Source organism: Cetorhinus maximus, chromosome 8, assembly GCF_964194155.1.
Source record: "Cetorhinus maximus chromosome 8, sCetMax3.hap1.1, whole genome shotgun sequence".
Classification (NCBI taxonomy): domain Eukaryota; kingdom Metazoa; phylum Chordata; class Chondrichthyes; order Lamniformes; family Cetorhinidae; genus Cetorhinus; species Cetorhinus maximus.
Genome location: NC_135886.1, coordinates 133,481,647 through 133,499,395, shown reverse-complemented (window position 1 = coordinate 133,499,395; position 17,749 = coordinate 133,481,647). Strand labels below are relative to the sequence as shown.

Genomic DNA, 17,749 nt, shown 5'->3' with positions numbered 1-17,749 from the left:
GACATGACTCGATCTCAGTGAATGAAACTTTTAATCCCCATTTGCTGTGTCTCGTGTTTCCCTGTTCAGCCAGCAGTAAACCTGAGCCTCTTCGACGAGACAATGCGAGAAAGGGATCAGTCGTAAATGTCAACCCGACGAATATACGACCACAGAGCGACACTCCAGAAATCCGCAAGTACAAGAAGAAATTTAACGCCGAGATATTATGCGCTGCTTTGTGGGGTAAGATGTGGCTGAGATTTTTCTTAACTTGGGACAAGTCATTCCGCGTGCAGCCAATGTCATTATTTATTGCTGACAAAGGTGGTTGGAATAGGCTTGACTTCCTACTGATAAATAGGCGGAGTCAAAGTAGAAGGTTAAAGCGAGAAGGAGAGCAGGAACTTGCATTATACATAACAACAGCTTTTATTGATATAGTGCATTTGCATAAGAACATAAGGAATAGCAGGAGTAGGCTGTTTGGCCCCTTGAGCCTGCTCTGCTGTTCAATAAGATCTTGGCTGATCTGCTTGTGGCCTTAACTCCTCTTTCTTGTCCCCCCAAGAACCCTCGACTCCCTTGTAGATCAAAAATCTGTCTAACTTGCATGTATTCAGTGACCCAGCCTCCACTGCTCTCTGGATTATAGAATTCCAAAGATGAACAAACTCCCAGAGAAGAAATTCCTCCTTATTTTTAAGACCCCTTATTTTTAAACTGAGCCCCCACCCCGGTTCTAGATTCCAATACGAGGGGAAGCATCCTCTCAGCACCTACCCTGTCAAACCCCCTCAGAAGCTGATATGGTTCAATAAGATCATCCCTCGTTCTTGTAAACTCCAATGAGCTTAGGCCTAACCTGTTCAATCTTTCCTCACAAGACAGTCCCTTCAACCCAGGAATCAGTCAAGTGAACCTTCTCTGAGTTGCCTCCAGTGCGAGTATATCCCTCCTTAAATAAGGAGACCAAAACTGTATGCAGTACTCGAGGTGCAGTTGCACCAATGCCCTGTACAGTCGTAGCAATACTAGCCTACTTTTATACTCCATCTGCTTTGTAACAATGGCCGGTATTCTAATTGCCTTCCTAAACACCTCTGGCACTGAAGGTGGGTGGAGGTGATGTTTTCACCCCTGTTTATTAGCCTGTCTGTCTACAAACAATATATCTCAAAATATAACGGGCAGATTTCAACGAAACTTGGTACACGGGTAGGATATGGCTGAAGGGTTTTTGGCGAAGATGAGGATCCGGATCCTTGAATTTTTTTAAAGAATCCGTTAACATTGGGAGATGGGACGAATTGAGGTTTTTTTTTAGAATGTTGAGGGTTATTTTATTAAGAATGTTGTTCATTGTGTTAGAATATTTTTTTTGGCTTTATTCTTTCATGGAGTGTGGGAGTCGCTGGCAAGGCCAGCGTTTGTTGCCCGTCCCTAATTGTCCATTTCAGAGGGCAGTTAAGAGTCAATCACATTGCTGTAGATCTGGGGTCACATGTAGGCCAGACCGGGTAAGGATGATAGATTTCCCTCCCTAAGTGCATTTGTGAACCAGATAGGTATTTTTATGGTGTAGTTTCATGGTCCCCGTTACTGAGACTAGCTTTAAATTCCAAATTTATTAACTGAATTCAAATTTCACCAGCCACAATGGTGGGATTTGAAGCTATGTCCCCAGAACATTAGCCTGGGTCTCTGGAAAACTAGTCCAGTGACATTACCACTACACTACCATCTCGTCTTGAATTGCCTCAGCTGCTACGGTGCAATTTGTTGCAGCTGTCAAAGTGTGAGCAGAGTTTTCAGAGCAGGTTGTTGGATTAGATTGGCCTGAAGGCTTCTCAGTGAGGTGGAAGCTCTTAATAAAAATATTTATTTTTCAATGTTGTACTTATAGAGCCTCACGGAAGAGCTATGCAATTGTAGTAACATTGAGTTAACAAAGCATGGTGGAGGATGTGCTCTACTGAAATGCCCTCTTCACTTGTTACTTGCTGTATCTGCATGTTAATCTTTTGTGATTCATATCCAAGGGCACCCAAATCGCTCTCTACTGCAGCATTCTGCAGTCTCTCTACATTTAAATATTATTCTGCTTTTCTATTCTTCCCACCAAAGTGGGCAATCTCACACTTTCCTCCATTACAGTCCATCCACCATATGTTTGCCCACTCACTTAACCTATCTATAACCTTCCCTTGGCAGACTCTTTGGGTAGCATTTTATACCCTACCTCATGTTGAGTTTGGAGGTGGGAAGGGCTTTTAATCAGGTGGAATGATGGCAGGTGGGGACACCGTCACCTTCCTGCCTGCACCCCGATTAAGTCTGTAGCGGGGAGGCCTGTGCATGGCCTTCCCACCCCACTGCCAATTGAGGCAATTAATGCCAACTTAAGGGCCTCCACCCACCGACACTCGTACTAACCCAGCAGCGGGCAGGCCTATCACCACGCATGGAGCACAACGAGCAAACCTGTGTGTGTTGCTTGTGGTCTCCCAGGGTGGGATTCCACATTCAAAGGCACTCAAGGACACCCCTGTCCTTGCTGCCAACCCCACTAACTGCACTCCCCCCGTGAACCCCACCCCAAGGAGCCCCACCTGCCATCACTTAACTCTGGCCTGTGTCATTCCGCGATCCCGGGCCTCTGATGGTTGTATCCCCACAGCAGGCACCAACTCCCCAGCGGCGCTGCTGAGCAAAAGATCTGGCGGCCTCTGATTGGGTGGCAGCTCTCGGTGGGCGGGCCTTCCTACCCCCAATTCCTCTTAGTGATGTCACAGATATGGGTCAGAGTCAGATATGAGCAGATGATTCAGCCTCAGATCGTTGTAGGGAGATGGATACCGTTGGTGGCAAGGGAACGGAGCTTAGAGAGGGAACTGAAAGCAATGGTTTTGGTCTCCCTAATATGGTGTGGCTCATGATCTCAGGATATGTCAAAATACTTCACAGCCAATTTAGTACTTTTGAAGTATAACTATTGTAATGTAAGAAATACAGCTCCTACAGGTACTTGCACACGACAAGTTTCACAAGCAGCAATGTGATAATGACCCGATAATCTGTTTGTAGTGATGTTGATTGAGGGAGAAATATTGGGCAGGACGCCTGGGAAATCTCCCCCGCTCTTTCAGGTGCTTTCATAGTTCATCCTGGGCCCTGATAGTGCAACCTGACTATGCCAGTCTCCGACATTCACCAGTAGACGCGCAGCTGATCTTCCAGTTTCTCCGCACGGGCGGAGATCCCTGGGCCAGGTAATTCTTCGGAGCCGCTTCGCTAATGTTTACGTCAGGACAAGCTAACACCAACAGCAGCTGGAACAGCTCGGAGGAACTCCATGTGCCCGTGCAGACAGACCTTGACAGCTGAGCCTGTGCGCTGCTCAAAATAACAGTTATTGGCCGCATTGTACAGGAGCCTACACCTGAATGCGGTATGACTCATCATTGGGGTGTCCCAACTTCAGAGAAATGGCATCTTTTCCGTGCTCTATTTAAAACTACCATGGCTGGCTTCACAGTTTTATTTCACCTGGTGATATTTAGCACATTTTCAACTTTCATATCCTGCTTTTAACCCAAGAGGACTTCAATTGGAAACCATGGTTCTTAAATGAATCGAGTACTGATTTTAAAGAGAGGAGTCACTGAAGGACATTCGGCTGTGCTCTAGAACTTGGAAAGACTCTGGACCTAAAAAACCTGTGACTGTTCTGGAATCGTCCCACTGTAACTTTGGGAAGAGTTTATCAGAACAGCCAAGAGTTGGAGCATGGGGCTTAGCTTCACACTGACCTGCATGGTCTGTTTCCGATAGTGCCTTTGCCCACCTGAAACGCGGGCCATCATTGGAAAGGGAGGGCAGGGGAGGAAAGCACTCTGCTCGCTAGAGCTCTCACAAGCCGGGCCTTCAGTAGGAATCAGTGTTTGGTCAGCGAAGGGGGCACACGCCAGGCAGTTGTAAGGTGTCCCGAAAACTGAGGCCTGAAGCAATGAGAAAGAGCAACGTTTTTCAATGCAGTTCCCTCATGAAGGGGAGAAGCCTAACATCTCCCTGTGGCATAGGCACCTCCACCAGCCTCTCGGGCATCTTTGGCGTGTTGGGCACTCTTCATTGGCAGACAACCAAAGAAACATTCCCGGAGCCCAAAGTTTACCACTGGAGATTTCCGTCCAATACACCAAAATGTGTCCAGTGACAAATTTTGAGTCTCCTATCTCACGTTAAGTCCCCTTTACCTATCACCCCTGTGTTCCCTGACCTACATTGCTTCCCAGTCCATAAAGTCTCATTCTTAAAATACTCATTCTTTCTTCCCAATCTCTCCATGGCTTCAGCCCTCCCAATCTCTGTAATCTCCTCCAACCCCACAGCCTTCAGAGATCTCTACGTTCTTCAAACTCTGGCCTTTTGTCCATTCCCCACTTCCTCCCCCCCCCCCTCCATTATTGGTGACCATGCCTTTAGCTTTTTAGGCCCAATTAAAGCTTTGGAATTTCCTCCCTAAATCTCTTCACCCCTCCTCCTCTCTCCTCTTTTTAAAGACACTCCTGAAAACCTTCCTCTTTGATGAAATATTCGGTCAGCTGTTCTACTGTCTACTTCCTTTATTCAGTGTCAACTTTTCTCTTACTACATGTTTGTGGAGGACCTTGGGTCAGTTTATTACTTTGGAGGCTCTATATAAACTCAAGGTGTTATTATCGTAAGGGCCGTTCACCCTAGAAACTGAGGGCTTAATTTCTGTTGCACGGCAGAATAGAATCAACTCCAGTAGAATCACCCCATCATTTTGGTATCGCCTGGAGGCCATGCATTTGGAATCTGTTTTGTATGTGCATAATTATGTAAATTCGACTCGGCCCTATTGCTTTTGCCGCTGATCTGGTGCTTTCTACATTCTCTGAGCTCCCCAATGTGACAGTCTTAACAAAGAGAAGCTCTTGGAGCCAGAATTGCTTGGGGAATAAGTCTAGACCAGGCATTGGACAGCTCCAGACTTTCAGGAATGTTCCACTTATAGTTATTCATAGAATCATAGAATCTTACTGTTCCAAAGGGGGATTATTCCACTCATGTCTGGACTCATTAACCGAATGAGCGATACATTTCATTGTGCTTCCCTGTGCTTCCCATACTCTCTTTTAAAATTCCTTTCATCAATCATTTTTCCATTCCCTTCAAAAGCTGCTTTGAATTTTATTCCCCCCCCCTAACCCCACCATAATTTCTGGTCGGACATTCCAGGCCTGATTTTAACTCTGTACGTGAATGGGTTTAAGAGAGTTAATATCCGATCCTCTGTGTCCAGACAACATTCCGCATCAAAATGATACTTGTAGGTTTGATTATGGCCATTTGCCCTTTAATTCCTGACTCACCAGCCAGTTTCTTGAGATTAGCTTCAGCTGAACCCCTCATAAATTTGGAAATAATATGGTATTTACATGCGTGTGTGTGTGTATGTGTGTGTGCATTTAAATGTAAAATTAAGTGCATTAATGTCATTGCAAATAATCTTATACAAAGGCTATCTTTTGTTTATCTTAGTGGGTTGCATAGGTACATATCTTAGGGCCTAGAAATAGAAGCAGGAGTAGGCCATTCGATCTCTCGAGCCTGTTCCACCATTCACCAAGATCGTGATTAATCTTCCACCTTAACTGCACCTTCCCACACTATCACCATATTCCTGAATTCCCTTACTATCAAAAAATCTGTTGATTTCTATCTTGAATATACTTAGTCACGGAGGATTCCAAAGAATCACAACCCTCTGAGTAAAGAAATCTCTCCTTATCCCAGTCCTAAATGACTGACGCCTTATCCTGAGGTTGTGACCCCATGCTCTTGACTCTCCAGTGTCCACCCTGTCAAGCCATTCAAGAATTTTTTGTTTCAATGAGATCACCTCTAATTCTTCTAAACTCTAGGGAATGTAGGTCACTCTGTGGACAATCCTCTCATCTCAAGAATCAACCTAGTAAATCTTTATTGCGCTCCCTCTAGTGCAAGTATATCCTTAGTAAGGAGACCAAAACTGTACACAGTACTCTAGAAGCAATCTCGCAAACAACCTTTGTAATTGTAAGATTTCTTGACCCTTACACTCGAATCCCTTTGTAACAAAGGTGAATATAACATTTGCTTTCCGAATCTGTGAAATAAATTGACGTCCCTATTAACTTTTATATAACCGATGTTGCTGATACTGACAGATCCAGATCTTGGTGTTCTGATTTTAAATGAATCCACCAGGCCTTCCAAATCTCAAACCATACTAAATTCATACCGTGCAAATCAGCTACAAACAGACCAAAAAAAACTGGAATGCCAATCCTGGCCTCCATGGATTTGGGGGGCTCCGAGTAGCCTTAAAGGGACAAGCTAGTCACCTTTGCCTTACTTCATGTTAAAACTATGGGCCTTTTTGTGTGATCGATTTACTCCGGTGAGTAGGTCAAGAACCAGAGGTCATAAATTGTAAATCGTTGGCAGATGACCCAGTGAGGCGAAGGAAAAAGAAATTTGCTCGGAGAATTGTCGGGATTTGAAACACGCTACCTGAAAAGGTGGTGGAACCTGATTCAATAAAGGATTTCAAAAGAAGTTGGCCAGGTACTTGGGGATGGGCAAACGGCAGGTGGCAGCTGGTTGGGGCGGGAGGTGGGGGGAGGGGGCAGGTGGGGTTGACGTGGCTGAGCGTATCTACTCTTTCAAAGAGCCAGCACAAGCCTGAGGGGCTGGATGGCCATTTTCGGTGCTGTGAGTTTCTATGGTTCTATGAATTTACTGTGCTATTCCGTAACAATTATCTCACCAACGATCAGGTGTCGATTGAGGGCTGTAACAAGACTCAAGGGTTCAGACGACATCCTAAATTCAAAACTCAAGCAGTTTCTAAACCCGTCAGAGACCGATACAGATACCAACACACACTTGGGGCAGAATTTTATGTCCCGCGGGCAGACACGCACCTGACCCGATCAGGCGTAGAATCGCACAAGATGACAGCAGGCGAGTGTCCCAATGTCATTTTTATTTAATTAATAAACCCTTCATGAAACCTCATCCCACCCGTGGATGAGGTTTTATAAAAAATTGTGAAGGCCGCCTGGGCTTTTCTACTGCCCCCCCCCCGCCAACTTTAAGGTTGGACGGGCAGCCCTGTCAAATAGCTTAATTAATTTATTAATGGCCTTAACAGGCCTTTGACAGTTCGGCGGGTGCGCAGTCGACTCTGGTGCGCGCCCACCGAATGAAAGATCGGGGTGACGTCGGGACCCACGCCCGACTTCACCGCGCGTCGTTTTACGCGTGGGCGAGCAGGGCCCACCCTTGCACACCGAACAGAAGATTCTGCCCTAAGTGATGTCCAACCAGAGCCTCATCCGCCACACCTGGTGTGGATGTAACAAATAATCCCTGCATGATTTGAAGAAGAGCAAGAAGGTCTCATCATATCTTGGTCACTATCCCTTCCTCAACCAAGTCACCAAGATTGGACATTTAGCTCATTCGCTGTTTGCGGGAGCCCGCTGTCTCCAGATTGGCTGCCACATGTGCCCTTATAACATCACCTCAAATGTTATGTTTATGAATAACTTTCAGATATTGCGAGGGCTTATTGATGGAATATAAATGCAAGTTCTTTCTGTTTTACAACCAAGGACGGGAAGATGGCAAACTCTTTTGTTCTACCAGTTAACTGAACCGGTAATCGCTTTCCGTTCAAAACAAATCTCGTGTTCTAGATCTTATTGTATGAAACCCACAAGGTAAATGCTGCTGTTATTCCTTGTTCCCCTAAACTTCTTTTGATTTCTCAGGTGTCAATCTACTAGTGGGCACGGAGAATGGGCTCTGGTTACTGGACCGGAGTGGACAAGGCAAGGTTTATTCCCTGATTACGCGAAGGCGCTTCCAACAGATGGATGTTTTGGAAGGACTGAATGTACTTATCACCATATCAGGTTGGCAATATTTTCAAACTCAACGCCTGTTTTGCTAATCCTGTTCCGATCAGTTGATGCTGTTGATTAAACTTGTGGGCTGGTTCTGCTCATCATGTTTGGGGATTTTTTAAAAATATAGCAGCATGTGGAGGATGTTGTGCGTAGCACAATGACTTTAGTTCAGCACAGGTCGAACCACCTCGCTTTTGAAGGACTGCAGTAGCATCACTTCAACCAAAAGAGCATTTTTTCAGTTTATGCAGAAAATGATGTAAACAGTCTCTCGGTAGTACAGAACTTGAGTCTTGCTGTCAACGCTCTTTTTCTTGCACTCGTCAGGACAGAATCACAAGAATACCAAATCTCAAAGGAAACAGCGATTAATGCTGCATGGGAAGAGGGTGCTGATTGGTTGGCAAGTCAACTCTGGTTCCTCAAGGCATTGCCATGGGGAATGATCCAGGGAATGGCTGTCCCACCAGATTTTGTTTACTTGAAAAAGGTGCAATGCATGGACATGTTCTTTTTGTTTGCAAAGGACAGGGCCCTGCATGTGAATATGTGCTAGAAGCCACCTATATTCACACACAGGGCCCTGTCCTTTGCAAACAGAAAGAATGTGTCCATGATTTGCACCTTTTTCAACTAAACAAAAGCTTGGCAGTTAACTGTTCCCTGGTGTATTTTCCATGGCAACATCTCTACCAATCAGAGTCCACTTGCCCACCAATCAGCACTCTCTTCCCATGCAGTATAAATTGTTGTTCCCTTTGAGATTTGATATCCTGGTAATTCTGTCCTGATGAATGCAAGGCCTAAGGCTTCAACAGCATCTCTTTTTTCAGCAAAACTGTGAGACTGATATGTGTTGTGACATTCAATTTTTATCTCTTTAGTTTCTCTGTCCAGTTAGCCAATCTTAGCCCAATCCAAAAAAAAACAGAACCTGCAGTCCCTCCATCTCATCACCTAAATATTCCAAGTGTTAATCTCTCTTTACATGGCAAGGGCCTTCCTGATATCTGTCCTCCATTGTCCTTTCACTTATGGCCCATTGTTCCAGTGTCTTGACTCACTTTAAAATGTTGCTCCAGATTATTCTCATCTATCTTGCGCTTCAGAGCCTTTTACATTTTAACAACATTGCTCCTTCCAAGGCTAAATAACCTCTTTCACTCCAGCCTTTCATTATGGGTCAGCCCAGTGACTTCCGGGGAACCATCCTTGTTGTCTTTTTTCTGCACCCCCTCCATGATTTGACCATTTCCCTTATGTCACAGTGATTCAAACAGTTTTAATCATGTGACCTTCTAACTTCAACTCAACTGGTCTAACAGCGTTATTATGCTACCTGCTTTATCGTTGCTTCCCCATAATGATCTGACATGTTAAGCAGTAAATCTATTTCCTTCCTACTTCACCTTCCTTCTCCCCGAAGGACGTCAGCCACGGCTCAGTTGATAGCTCCCTTGCCTCTCAGTCAGAGGGCCGGATTTCTGCCATCGAGGTGGGAAGTTTCCTGACTTGGCCGGCCTGTCTCCATGTAAATGTCCCCCCCGCCCCCGCACACACTATTTTCACCCCAGGGAGGCAGGGACAGGATCAAGCCGGGCCTGCCGACACCCGGAAGCAGTTCAGGTGTGGCCGTGGTGGTGTGCGAGTGCTGAGGCAGGTTGGTTCGAAGGCCCACCTTCATTCCCTGGGACTTCATCTCAGTTGTATTAAAGGCTATTAGGCCTTCGAGCCCTCACCCCCTCACTGCCCACCGACTCCCCGTGCCACCTCAATTCCTTCATGTCCCCTTCATGCTCCCTATGCCACCTTCATCCCTTACCATTTCCCCCCCGCATCTTTCATGCTCACCCACCCATTATGCAGTATAGAATCAATGACCCATATTCACCAATGGCAAATCTTGAAATACGCTGAAAAAAACACCCATTCAAAAATGTTCTTTGAAAAAAGCTGCTCCTCTTACAATCTTGGAAAAGTGTCAGTCAGATAGAGACACTCATTGCTTCAATAATGGAAGTTTTACCTCATTTCACATCTCTTAATCCTGTCCAAATAAACATACGGGCATTGAAAAAAAAACAGATCAAAGAAAGAATAACTTTTTATAACCGCATAAAGATGTCAATCAATCAAAGCAAACACTCCAGTTCAGCCTGTGAAAACAGACTCCTGCTAAGCTAACCCACTGGTGAATCCTGGAGCTCAGCCAAGCATTCATAATGAAGCCATCTCGGAACTGTATCAACAGAAACCAATGGCCAGATATCTATGGGCTTGCACCCTTATTCCATGTTGGCATGGAGAATGGGGGCAGGAATCACACAATTGGGTCCTGCCTGCTATTTTTAAAGGCCTCCGTAGTTGGCCTGACTCTGCAAAAATCTGACCCAGAATCTTTGTGGTTTCAAGTCCTCCTCCAGGGCTTAAGCAAATGGTTCAAAAAAGCTGACACACCAATGAGGGACTGAGGGAGTGATGCACCATCAGGGATCTTCTCTTTTGGATGAGATGTTAAAATGAGGCCCCACCTGCCCTCTCAGGTAGCCATAAAGGATTCCATGGCGCTGTTCGAAAAACAGCAGTGAATTATCCCCAGCATCCTGGCCAATATTAATCCCTCAAAAAAATTGTTTATCTTGGTCATTATCAGGTTGGTTTTTGTGGAATCCTGCTGTGTGGAAATTGTCTGCCGTGTTTCCTGCATTAGAACCATGACTACACTTCAAAAGTGCTTCATTCACTGCTGCAGTTATGAAAGATGCCATATATAAGCAAGTATTTGTCTATAAGAGCATAAGAAATAGGAACAGGAGTAGGCCATTCAGTCCATCAAATCTCCTCTGTCAAGGCTGCCCTGATTGTGGCCTTAACTCCACTTTCCTACCTGCTCCCCCCCACTCCGCCCCGCACCCCCACCCCACACCCCACCATCCCCCTGCACCCCACCCCCCAATAACCCTTAACTCCCGTGTCAATCAAAAATCTGCTTAACTCAGCCTTGAATATATTTAATGACGCAGCTTCCACTGGTCTCTGTGGAAGAGAATTGCAAACACTAATGACCCCCAAGAGAAGAAATTTCTCCACATTTTCAACTTCGATGGGAGGCCACTTATTTTGAAACGGCGCCCCCTAGTTCTAGATTCCCACAGGAGGGGAAACATACTCTCAGCCTCTGCTCTGTCAAACCCCCTCTATTTTTACATTGTGCAATTGTGACTCCTTTTTCCTTCCACCACAGGTTACCTTCCACTAGCCTGTGTTGAACTTCATCTGCCAATCTTCCAATTATCAACATTTCTAACTTAACTCTCGCTGTAGTTCTTCTTGTGACTCACGAGTGCCTCGCTCCCCACATCCCACAATTAAGTGTCAATCTGCAAATGTGGTCATTTTGGATTGGGTTTCTGAATCTAAAATGTTGATGTAAATTAGGAAAAAAAAAATGGGATATCAGTACTGTGCCCTAAAGGACTCTGCTCAAAATCTCCCTGCCCTCTAACCCCTCCCTCAACCCAGACATCACTGCCCCTAACAAGGGAAGATGGCGATCTAGTGGTAATGTCACTGGACTAGCAATGCAGAGGCTAATGTTTGGGACTTGGGTTCAAAACCCACCATGGCAGTGGGTAGAATTTAAATTCAGTTAAAGAATCTGGATTCTAAAGCTGGTCTCAGTAGTGGTGAGTATGACAGCTATCATTAATTGTTGTAAAAACCCCATCTAGTTCGCGAATGTCCTTTTGCGGGGGGTGAGGGGAATCTGCCATCCTTACCTGCTCTGGCCTACATGTGACTCCAGACCCACAATGTGCTTGACTCTTAGCTGCCCCTCTGAAGTGGCCAAGCAAGTCACCCAGTTCAAGGGCAATTAGGGATGGGAAACAAATGCTGGCCTTGCCAGTGATGCTCACATCCCACGAAAGAATGAAAAAAACACAAGCAGCTACCTTCTTTCCTTAGGTCAATTACTTACCCACATCCAGGTTTCAGCCCTTACTTCCAGTTTCAGTCATAACCCTTTTAAGGGACTTCTTCAAAATGCTGCATGAAAGTTTAGATAGACCACATTGTATGGCTTTCCGCTGTACATTTAGAATGCTACTTCCTCTTAAAATCAAGGAAGTTGATCCAATGGGGCCTTCCTGCTCTGTAGCCATGTTAGCTGTTCTTTAACTTGTAATTACCTCACAGATAGTCCCCATATTATTTGCTGAAAATTGATCCATTAATTCCCCAATTATTGGTGAAAGATTGATGTGATTGTTGTTTCCTGGGAGAGAATTCCCCCCCCCACCCCTGTCAGGGGGATTGTGCGGGGGCAGGCACGGACCCGATCGGCGCCCCCGATCATGTCCACGCCGCCATTTTACGTGGGCGGACCAACAAAGGCCTGCCCAGCATGACACGTGCCTGGAAACGCTGTGCACTCCCTGTGCGGGCAGGGGGGGTCCCTGAGTCGGGAGTGCACTCTTTCGCGCATGCACACGGAAGAGCGCAGAGGTGCCTCAGGGAGATAAGTTTTAAGTTTTAAAAATTTTAATAAAGAAAAAAAAACATTTAAGACATGTCCCCTCATGTGACACTGTCACATGAGCCAGCACATGTCAATGAACTTTAATGAAAAAATTTATTTAATTTATAAACCCTTCATGAAACCTCATCCCGCCTGTGGATGAGGTTCCATGAAAAATGCGAAGGCCGCCTGGGCTCTTCGCCTGCTCCCCGCCAACCTTAAGGTTGGACGGGCAGCTTTCTCAATAGCCTTAATTAGTTAATTAATGGCCTTAACAGGCCTTTGACAGTTCAGCGAGAGTGCAGCCGACTCCGGTGCACGCCTGCCGAACTGAAAATCTAAATGACGCTTGATGACATCAGGACGCACGCCCAACGTCACCTCGTGTCATTTTACACCTCGGATAGCAGGCCCTGCCCCCACTCGCCGAGCCAAAGATTCAGCCTCTGTTATATTTACCCTGTTCCTGAGCATAATGTTGGCTTTTTTCTGTTCTGATGGCCTGTTCCAATTTTCAGCAACTACCTCAAATTGGTAATCATCAATGTCCTCCTCAGTACTCGTGCCTTGGGATTCATATCACTTTTTCCTGTGAATTCCTTTGCTTTGAGGCCTTTAACTGTGTCTGGAAGATCAGTCTTGATGATATTGAGATTTGTGAATCCACATGACTTGTCTTAATCAGGAGAAAGAAATTAGAGTATGAGAGGAAGCTAGCTAGAAATGTGGAAACGGATGGCAAGAGTTTCTACAGGTATTTAAACAGGAAAACAGTGGGTAAAGTGAGTGTTGGTCCTCTAGAGAGTGTGAATAGGGAGTTAATAGTAGATGATAAGGAAATGATGGATGAAATGAACAAACATTTTGCTTCAGTCTTCACTGTAGAGGATAAAAAAAAATTCCAGTAATAGCTGTAAATAAGGAGGTGAAGGGGAGAGAAGATCTTAGTGAAATTACAATCACTAGGGAAGCGGTACTGAGCAAACTGATGGAGCTGTGCACTGACAAGTCTCCAGGTCCAGATGGACTTCATCCTAGGGTCTTAAAAGAGGTGGCTAATGAGGTAGTCGATGCACTGGCATTAATTTTCCAAAATTCGCTAGATTCTGGAAAGGTTCCATCAGATGGAAATTAGCAAATATAACCCCTCTATTCAAGAAGGGAGGGAGGCAGAAAACGAGAAACTATAGGCCAGTTAGCTTGACACATGTCATGGGAAAGGTGTGAGAGTTGATCATTAAAGAAGTTATAGCTGGGTGCTTAGAAAAACTCAAGGTAATTGGGAAGAGTCAACATGGATTTGTGAAAGGGAAATCATGTTTAACCAATTTATTGGAGTTCTTTGGAGGAGTGGCATGTGTTGTGGATAAAGAGGAGCCTGAAGACATACTGTACTTGGATTTCCAGAAAGCATTTGATAAGATGTTACACCAAAGGTTATTGCGGAAAATAAAAGCTCATGGTGTAGCAGGTAATGTATTAGCCTGGATAAAAGATTGGCTGGCTGGCAGAAAACAGAGAGTATGCGTAAACGGGTCTTTGTCGGATTGGCAGGATGTGACGAGTGCAGAGTGCAGGGATCTGTGCTGGGGCCTCAATTTTTTTATAATTTACATCAATGACTTAGATGAGGAGTGTGAAGGCATGGTAGCTAAATTTGCAGATGACACAAAGATAGGTAGGAAAGTATGTTGTGAAGAAGACATAAGGAATTTGCAGACATATAGATAGGTTGAGTGAGTGGGCAAAAATCTGTAGATGAAGCATAATGTGGGAAAATGTGAAGTTGTTCACTTTGGCAGGAAGAATAAAAAAGCAAGAGTATTACTTAAATGGAGAACGGCTGTAAAATTCTGAGGTACAGACGGATCTAGGTATGCTAGTGCATAAGTCACAAAAAGTTAGTATGCAGGTACAGCATGTGATCAAGAAGGCTAGTGGAATGTAATCCTTTATTACGTGGGGAATTGAACATAAAAGTAAGGATGTTATGCTTCAGTTATACAGGGCATTGGTGAGACTGCACCTCGAATACTGTGTGCAGTTTTGGTCTCCTTATTTAAGGAAGGATGTAAATGCATTGGTTGCGGTTCAGAGGAGGTTTACTAGATTGATACCTGGAATGAGTGAGTTTTCTTATGAGGAAAGATTGGACAGACTGGGCTTGTTTCCACTGGACTTTAAGAAGAGTGAGCGGTGACTTGATTGAAGTATGTAAGATCCTGAACGATCTTAACAAGATGGATGTGGAAAAGATGTTTCCTCTTGTGGGTACTCTCAGAGGACTGTGCGACTTTGGAACTCTGTGCCTCAGAGGGCAGTGGAAGCGGACTCATTGAATATTTTTAAAGCGGGGGTAGATAGTTTCTTGTTAGGCAAGGGAATCAGAGATTATTGGGGGTAGATGGGAACGTAGAAAGTAACACAAACAGATCAGCCATAATCTTGTTGAATGTTGTAGCTGGCTCGAGGGGGCAAATGCTCTATTTCTGCTCCTATTTCATATGTTTGTATGGCTTACTTCCATCAATACAGGGCATATTGCCACAGTCTTCTCTCGTGAATGCTTTATGGAGGTAATCATGTAAGTGAATTAGCTAACTGCTCGACTTCAATTAGATTCCCCATCGGAATTTAATTGACTAACCCCTTGGCGCTCTGGTGCTGGAAGAACTTCTTATGTTGGCATCTTCAGCCACATTCACTTTCTTTGTCCATCTGATCAACCTTATGTCTCTAAAGTGCCTTCTATTGTTCCCAAGGAAACCCCTCACCGTTCTTTCTTTTTGATGTGGCTTATTTTGGCTTTTTATTTCTGTTTAGGGCCGTGTATTTGAATCTGGTGCCTTTTGCTGTGTGCTGTGAACTGAGGTCTAAATAAATAATTTCCCTCTCTGTTTCTAGTCCTATCCTTGTGCTCTTGTAGTTGGCCTGTTTAAAATGTTTGGCTTTCAGCAGCATTGAATCCCAAATCATTTGGAACTTAATCGTGCTGTAATCACAATTACCCAAGGGTATCACGCGTTCTATTTTCTGTATGTTTTCGGGGCCACTTACTATTACAAGTTGAGCTGAGAGATGCTTCTTGTGGCTTCTATGATGCATTGAAACAATGAAGCAATCATGTACTACATTTCCCAATTCCAACTCTTAGCCAATTGAGCAATCTTCTTTTATATTGGCTTGGCTGAAATCCCACAAAACAATAACTTTCCTGTTTTCACATCTCCTCCATAATCACTACATAAAGCATTCTTGTCCTTTTCCAATCAAGGCTGATGCTCCAGTGCAGTACTGAGGGACTGCTGCACTGTCAGGGGTGCTATCTTTTTGGATGAGACATGTAACCAAAGTCCCAGCTGCCTGCTAGATCGCATGGCACTATTTTGAAGAAGTGGTGAGTTCTCTCTGTGTCCTGGGCAATATTTATCCCTCAATTAACATCAGAAAAACGGATTATCTGATCGCTATCGTGGAGCTTGCTGTGTGCAAATTGGCTGCCCCGTTTCCTACCCTACAACAGTGAATTCACTTCTAAAGTATTTCATTGGCTGTAAAGCACTTTGAGACGTCCGGTGACCATGAGAAGCGCTATGTAAATGCAAGTCTTTCAAGCCTCTTTTTTAATTATTCTGAGCTGATAGACTGTGGCAAAGCCCTTGTGTTATTTTAGTTTTCTTCCTGTTGGGTGCTATTGCAATCACGGTCCACTTCCCTTACCTCCCAGCGGTCTCTGACATGTACAAGGAGACTCTCTCTTTACATTTCTATTTTATTCTTCCTGAACAGGCACGGCCTCTTGACGTTGCATTTGTCTCCATCTACTGGGCTTATCATGTCTCTGTCACTTTGGTTACATCATCATCGTTTACCATTGCTCCCGTGCACTCTCCAAGTTCAAGACTTTCTCCACGAATACAGCTAGGAGTCAGCTTTACTTACTTTATAATAGAGATTTGTGGCGCCCCTTTACCTTCGACATTTAAATGCACCTGAAAAGGGAAACGTTTGCAGGGACTAATTGGATCGCTCATTCAGAGAGCTGAACAGCCGCTTCCTATACTGTCTGATTCTATAGGTGGAATCTTATGAGGCCTGTGGAGGTGGGTTCAGGAGGGAAATCTGAAAGGTCACCCGTCAGGTTGGCGGCTGCGGGTAGCTAATGCGTGGCAATTAATTGGCCACTTGGGGCCAGATTGGGGACACAAAACCTGGCCGGCCCCTGGCAGTGGCCTCCCAGCAGCAAGCCAGGAAGCCAACGAAGCCTCCTTTATTCACCCTGTCCCCCGGAGCCACAGAGTTCTAGTGGCAGCCCCAGACCAGCTTATGGAGGAGGTCTTGCTCCTCAATGGTGGCCTGGCAGCTGTGGCCACGAATAATTTGAATAGTTTGACTCACTTTCCAAGGGCGCCTCCATCTTGAGGCACCCTCGCGCTTTCCTGCCTGTCGCAGCAGCACCCACGTCTCTTGGTGGGGGCTTCCAGCAGGACAATGCTCTGTGGACCGTCCCATTGGACTAGCCGGGTGCCTCTTGATTGCACCCCACCCCCCTCTTCGGTAAGCTCATGCAGGTGGGCAGTCAGGTATCACTAGCAGGGTCGGGACCTGCTTTTGATCCCGATTTCAGAAAATCATCGAAGGCGTTAAGGTTCTGCCCTATGATTCCAAATGCTGCCAAAAACCAGATCCACTATTTTTCCACACGTTAAGTTCCTACTCACCGTGGGATAACATTCATTCTTTTATCAAAGTGTTTGGCCTCAGATCCTTTACTGTCTCCCTTGCCATCCTGCCCATTTCCCTGTTGCTCGTATACACGCTCCATGATGCTTGTTTCTACCTTCTGGGCTAATTTCACTGCTCAGTTATGCTGCAGCAACCTTCCCAGAGACAGTCCCTCTTATCCTGGAATCAATTTCAGTTACCTAAGAGAGTGAGTGCCGTCATTATAATCTTTAGAATAATCGACCTAAACGGAGTTGGTGGATTTGGTGCCTTTGGGGGCACCGTGTTTGGCCAGTTCCCCTGGCAGCATGAGGCGGACGGCGCCCTGGATCACCCTGGCCTAGATGATGTGGCGCTCGTTGCAACGAATGAGGTGCAAAGCCTCGGAGGCGATGCCCTTGAAAATGTCAACAACGAAGGATTTCATGACACTCGCGGCCTTGGACAAGGTCCTGGTAGTGGAAAGGCAGGCGTGGGTCAGCACCCTGTACACGTAAGTGGAATAGCTCTGCCTGAGAGATTTCCTCCACTTTCTGGGCAG

At 45.3% G+C, this 17,749-nt stretch overlaps 1 protein-coding gene across 7 annotated transcripts in view; it reads left to right on the top strand.

Moving 5' to 3' along the window:
• Positions 1-17,749, top strand: part of LOC144684002 (mitogen-activated protein kinase kinase kinase kinase 4) — a 287,637-nt gene that overhangs the window by 223,653 nt on the left and 46,235 nt on the right. For 6 of the 7 annotated variants that reach the window (XM_078547672.1, XM_078547671.1, XM_078547670.1 and 3 more), the window contains 2 exons: positions 70-225; positions 7,827-7,970. In XM_078547672.1, coding sequence (XP_078403798.1) covers positions 70-225; positions 7,827-7,970 — 300 coding nt within the window. The remainder of the gene's footprint in view (positions 1-69; positions 226-7,826; positions 7,971-17,749) is intronic. The other variant, XM_078547667.1, reaches the window with a different exon arrangement.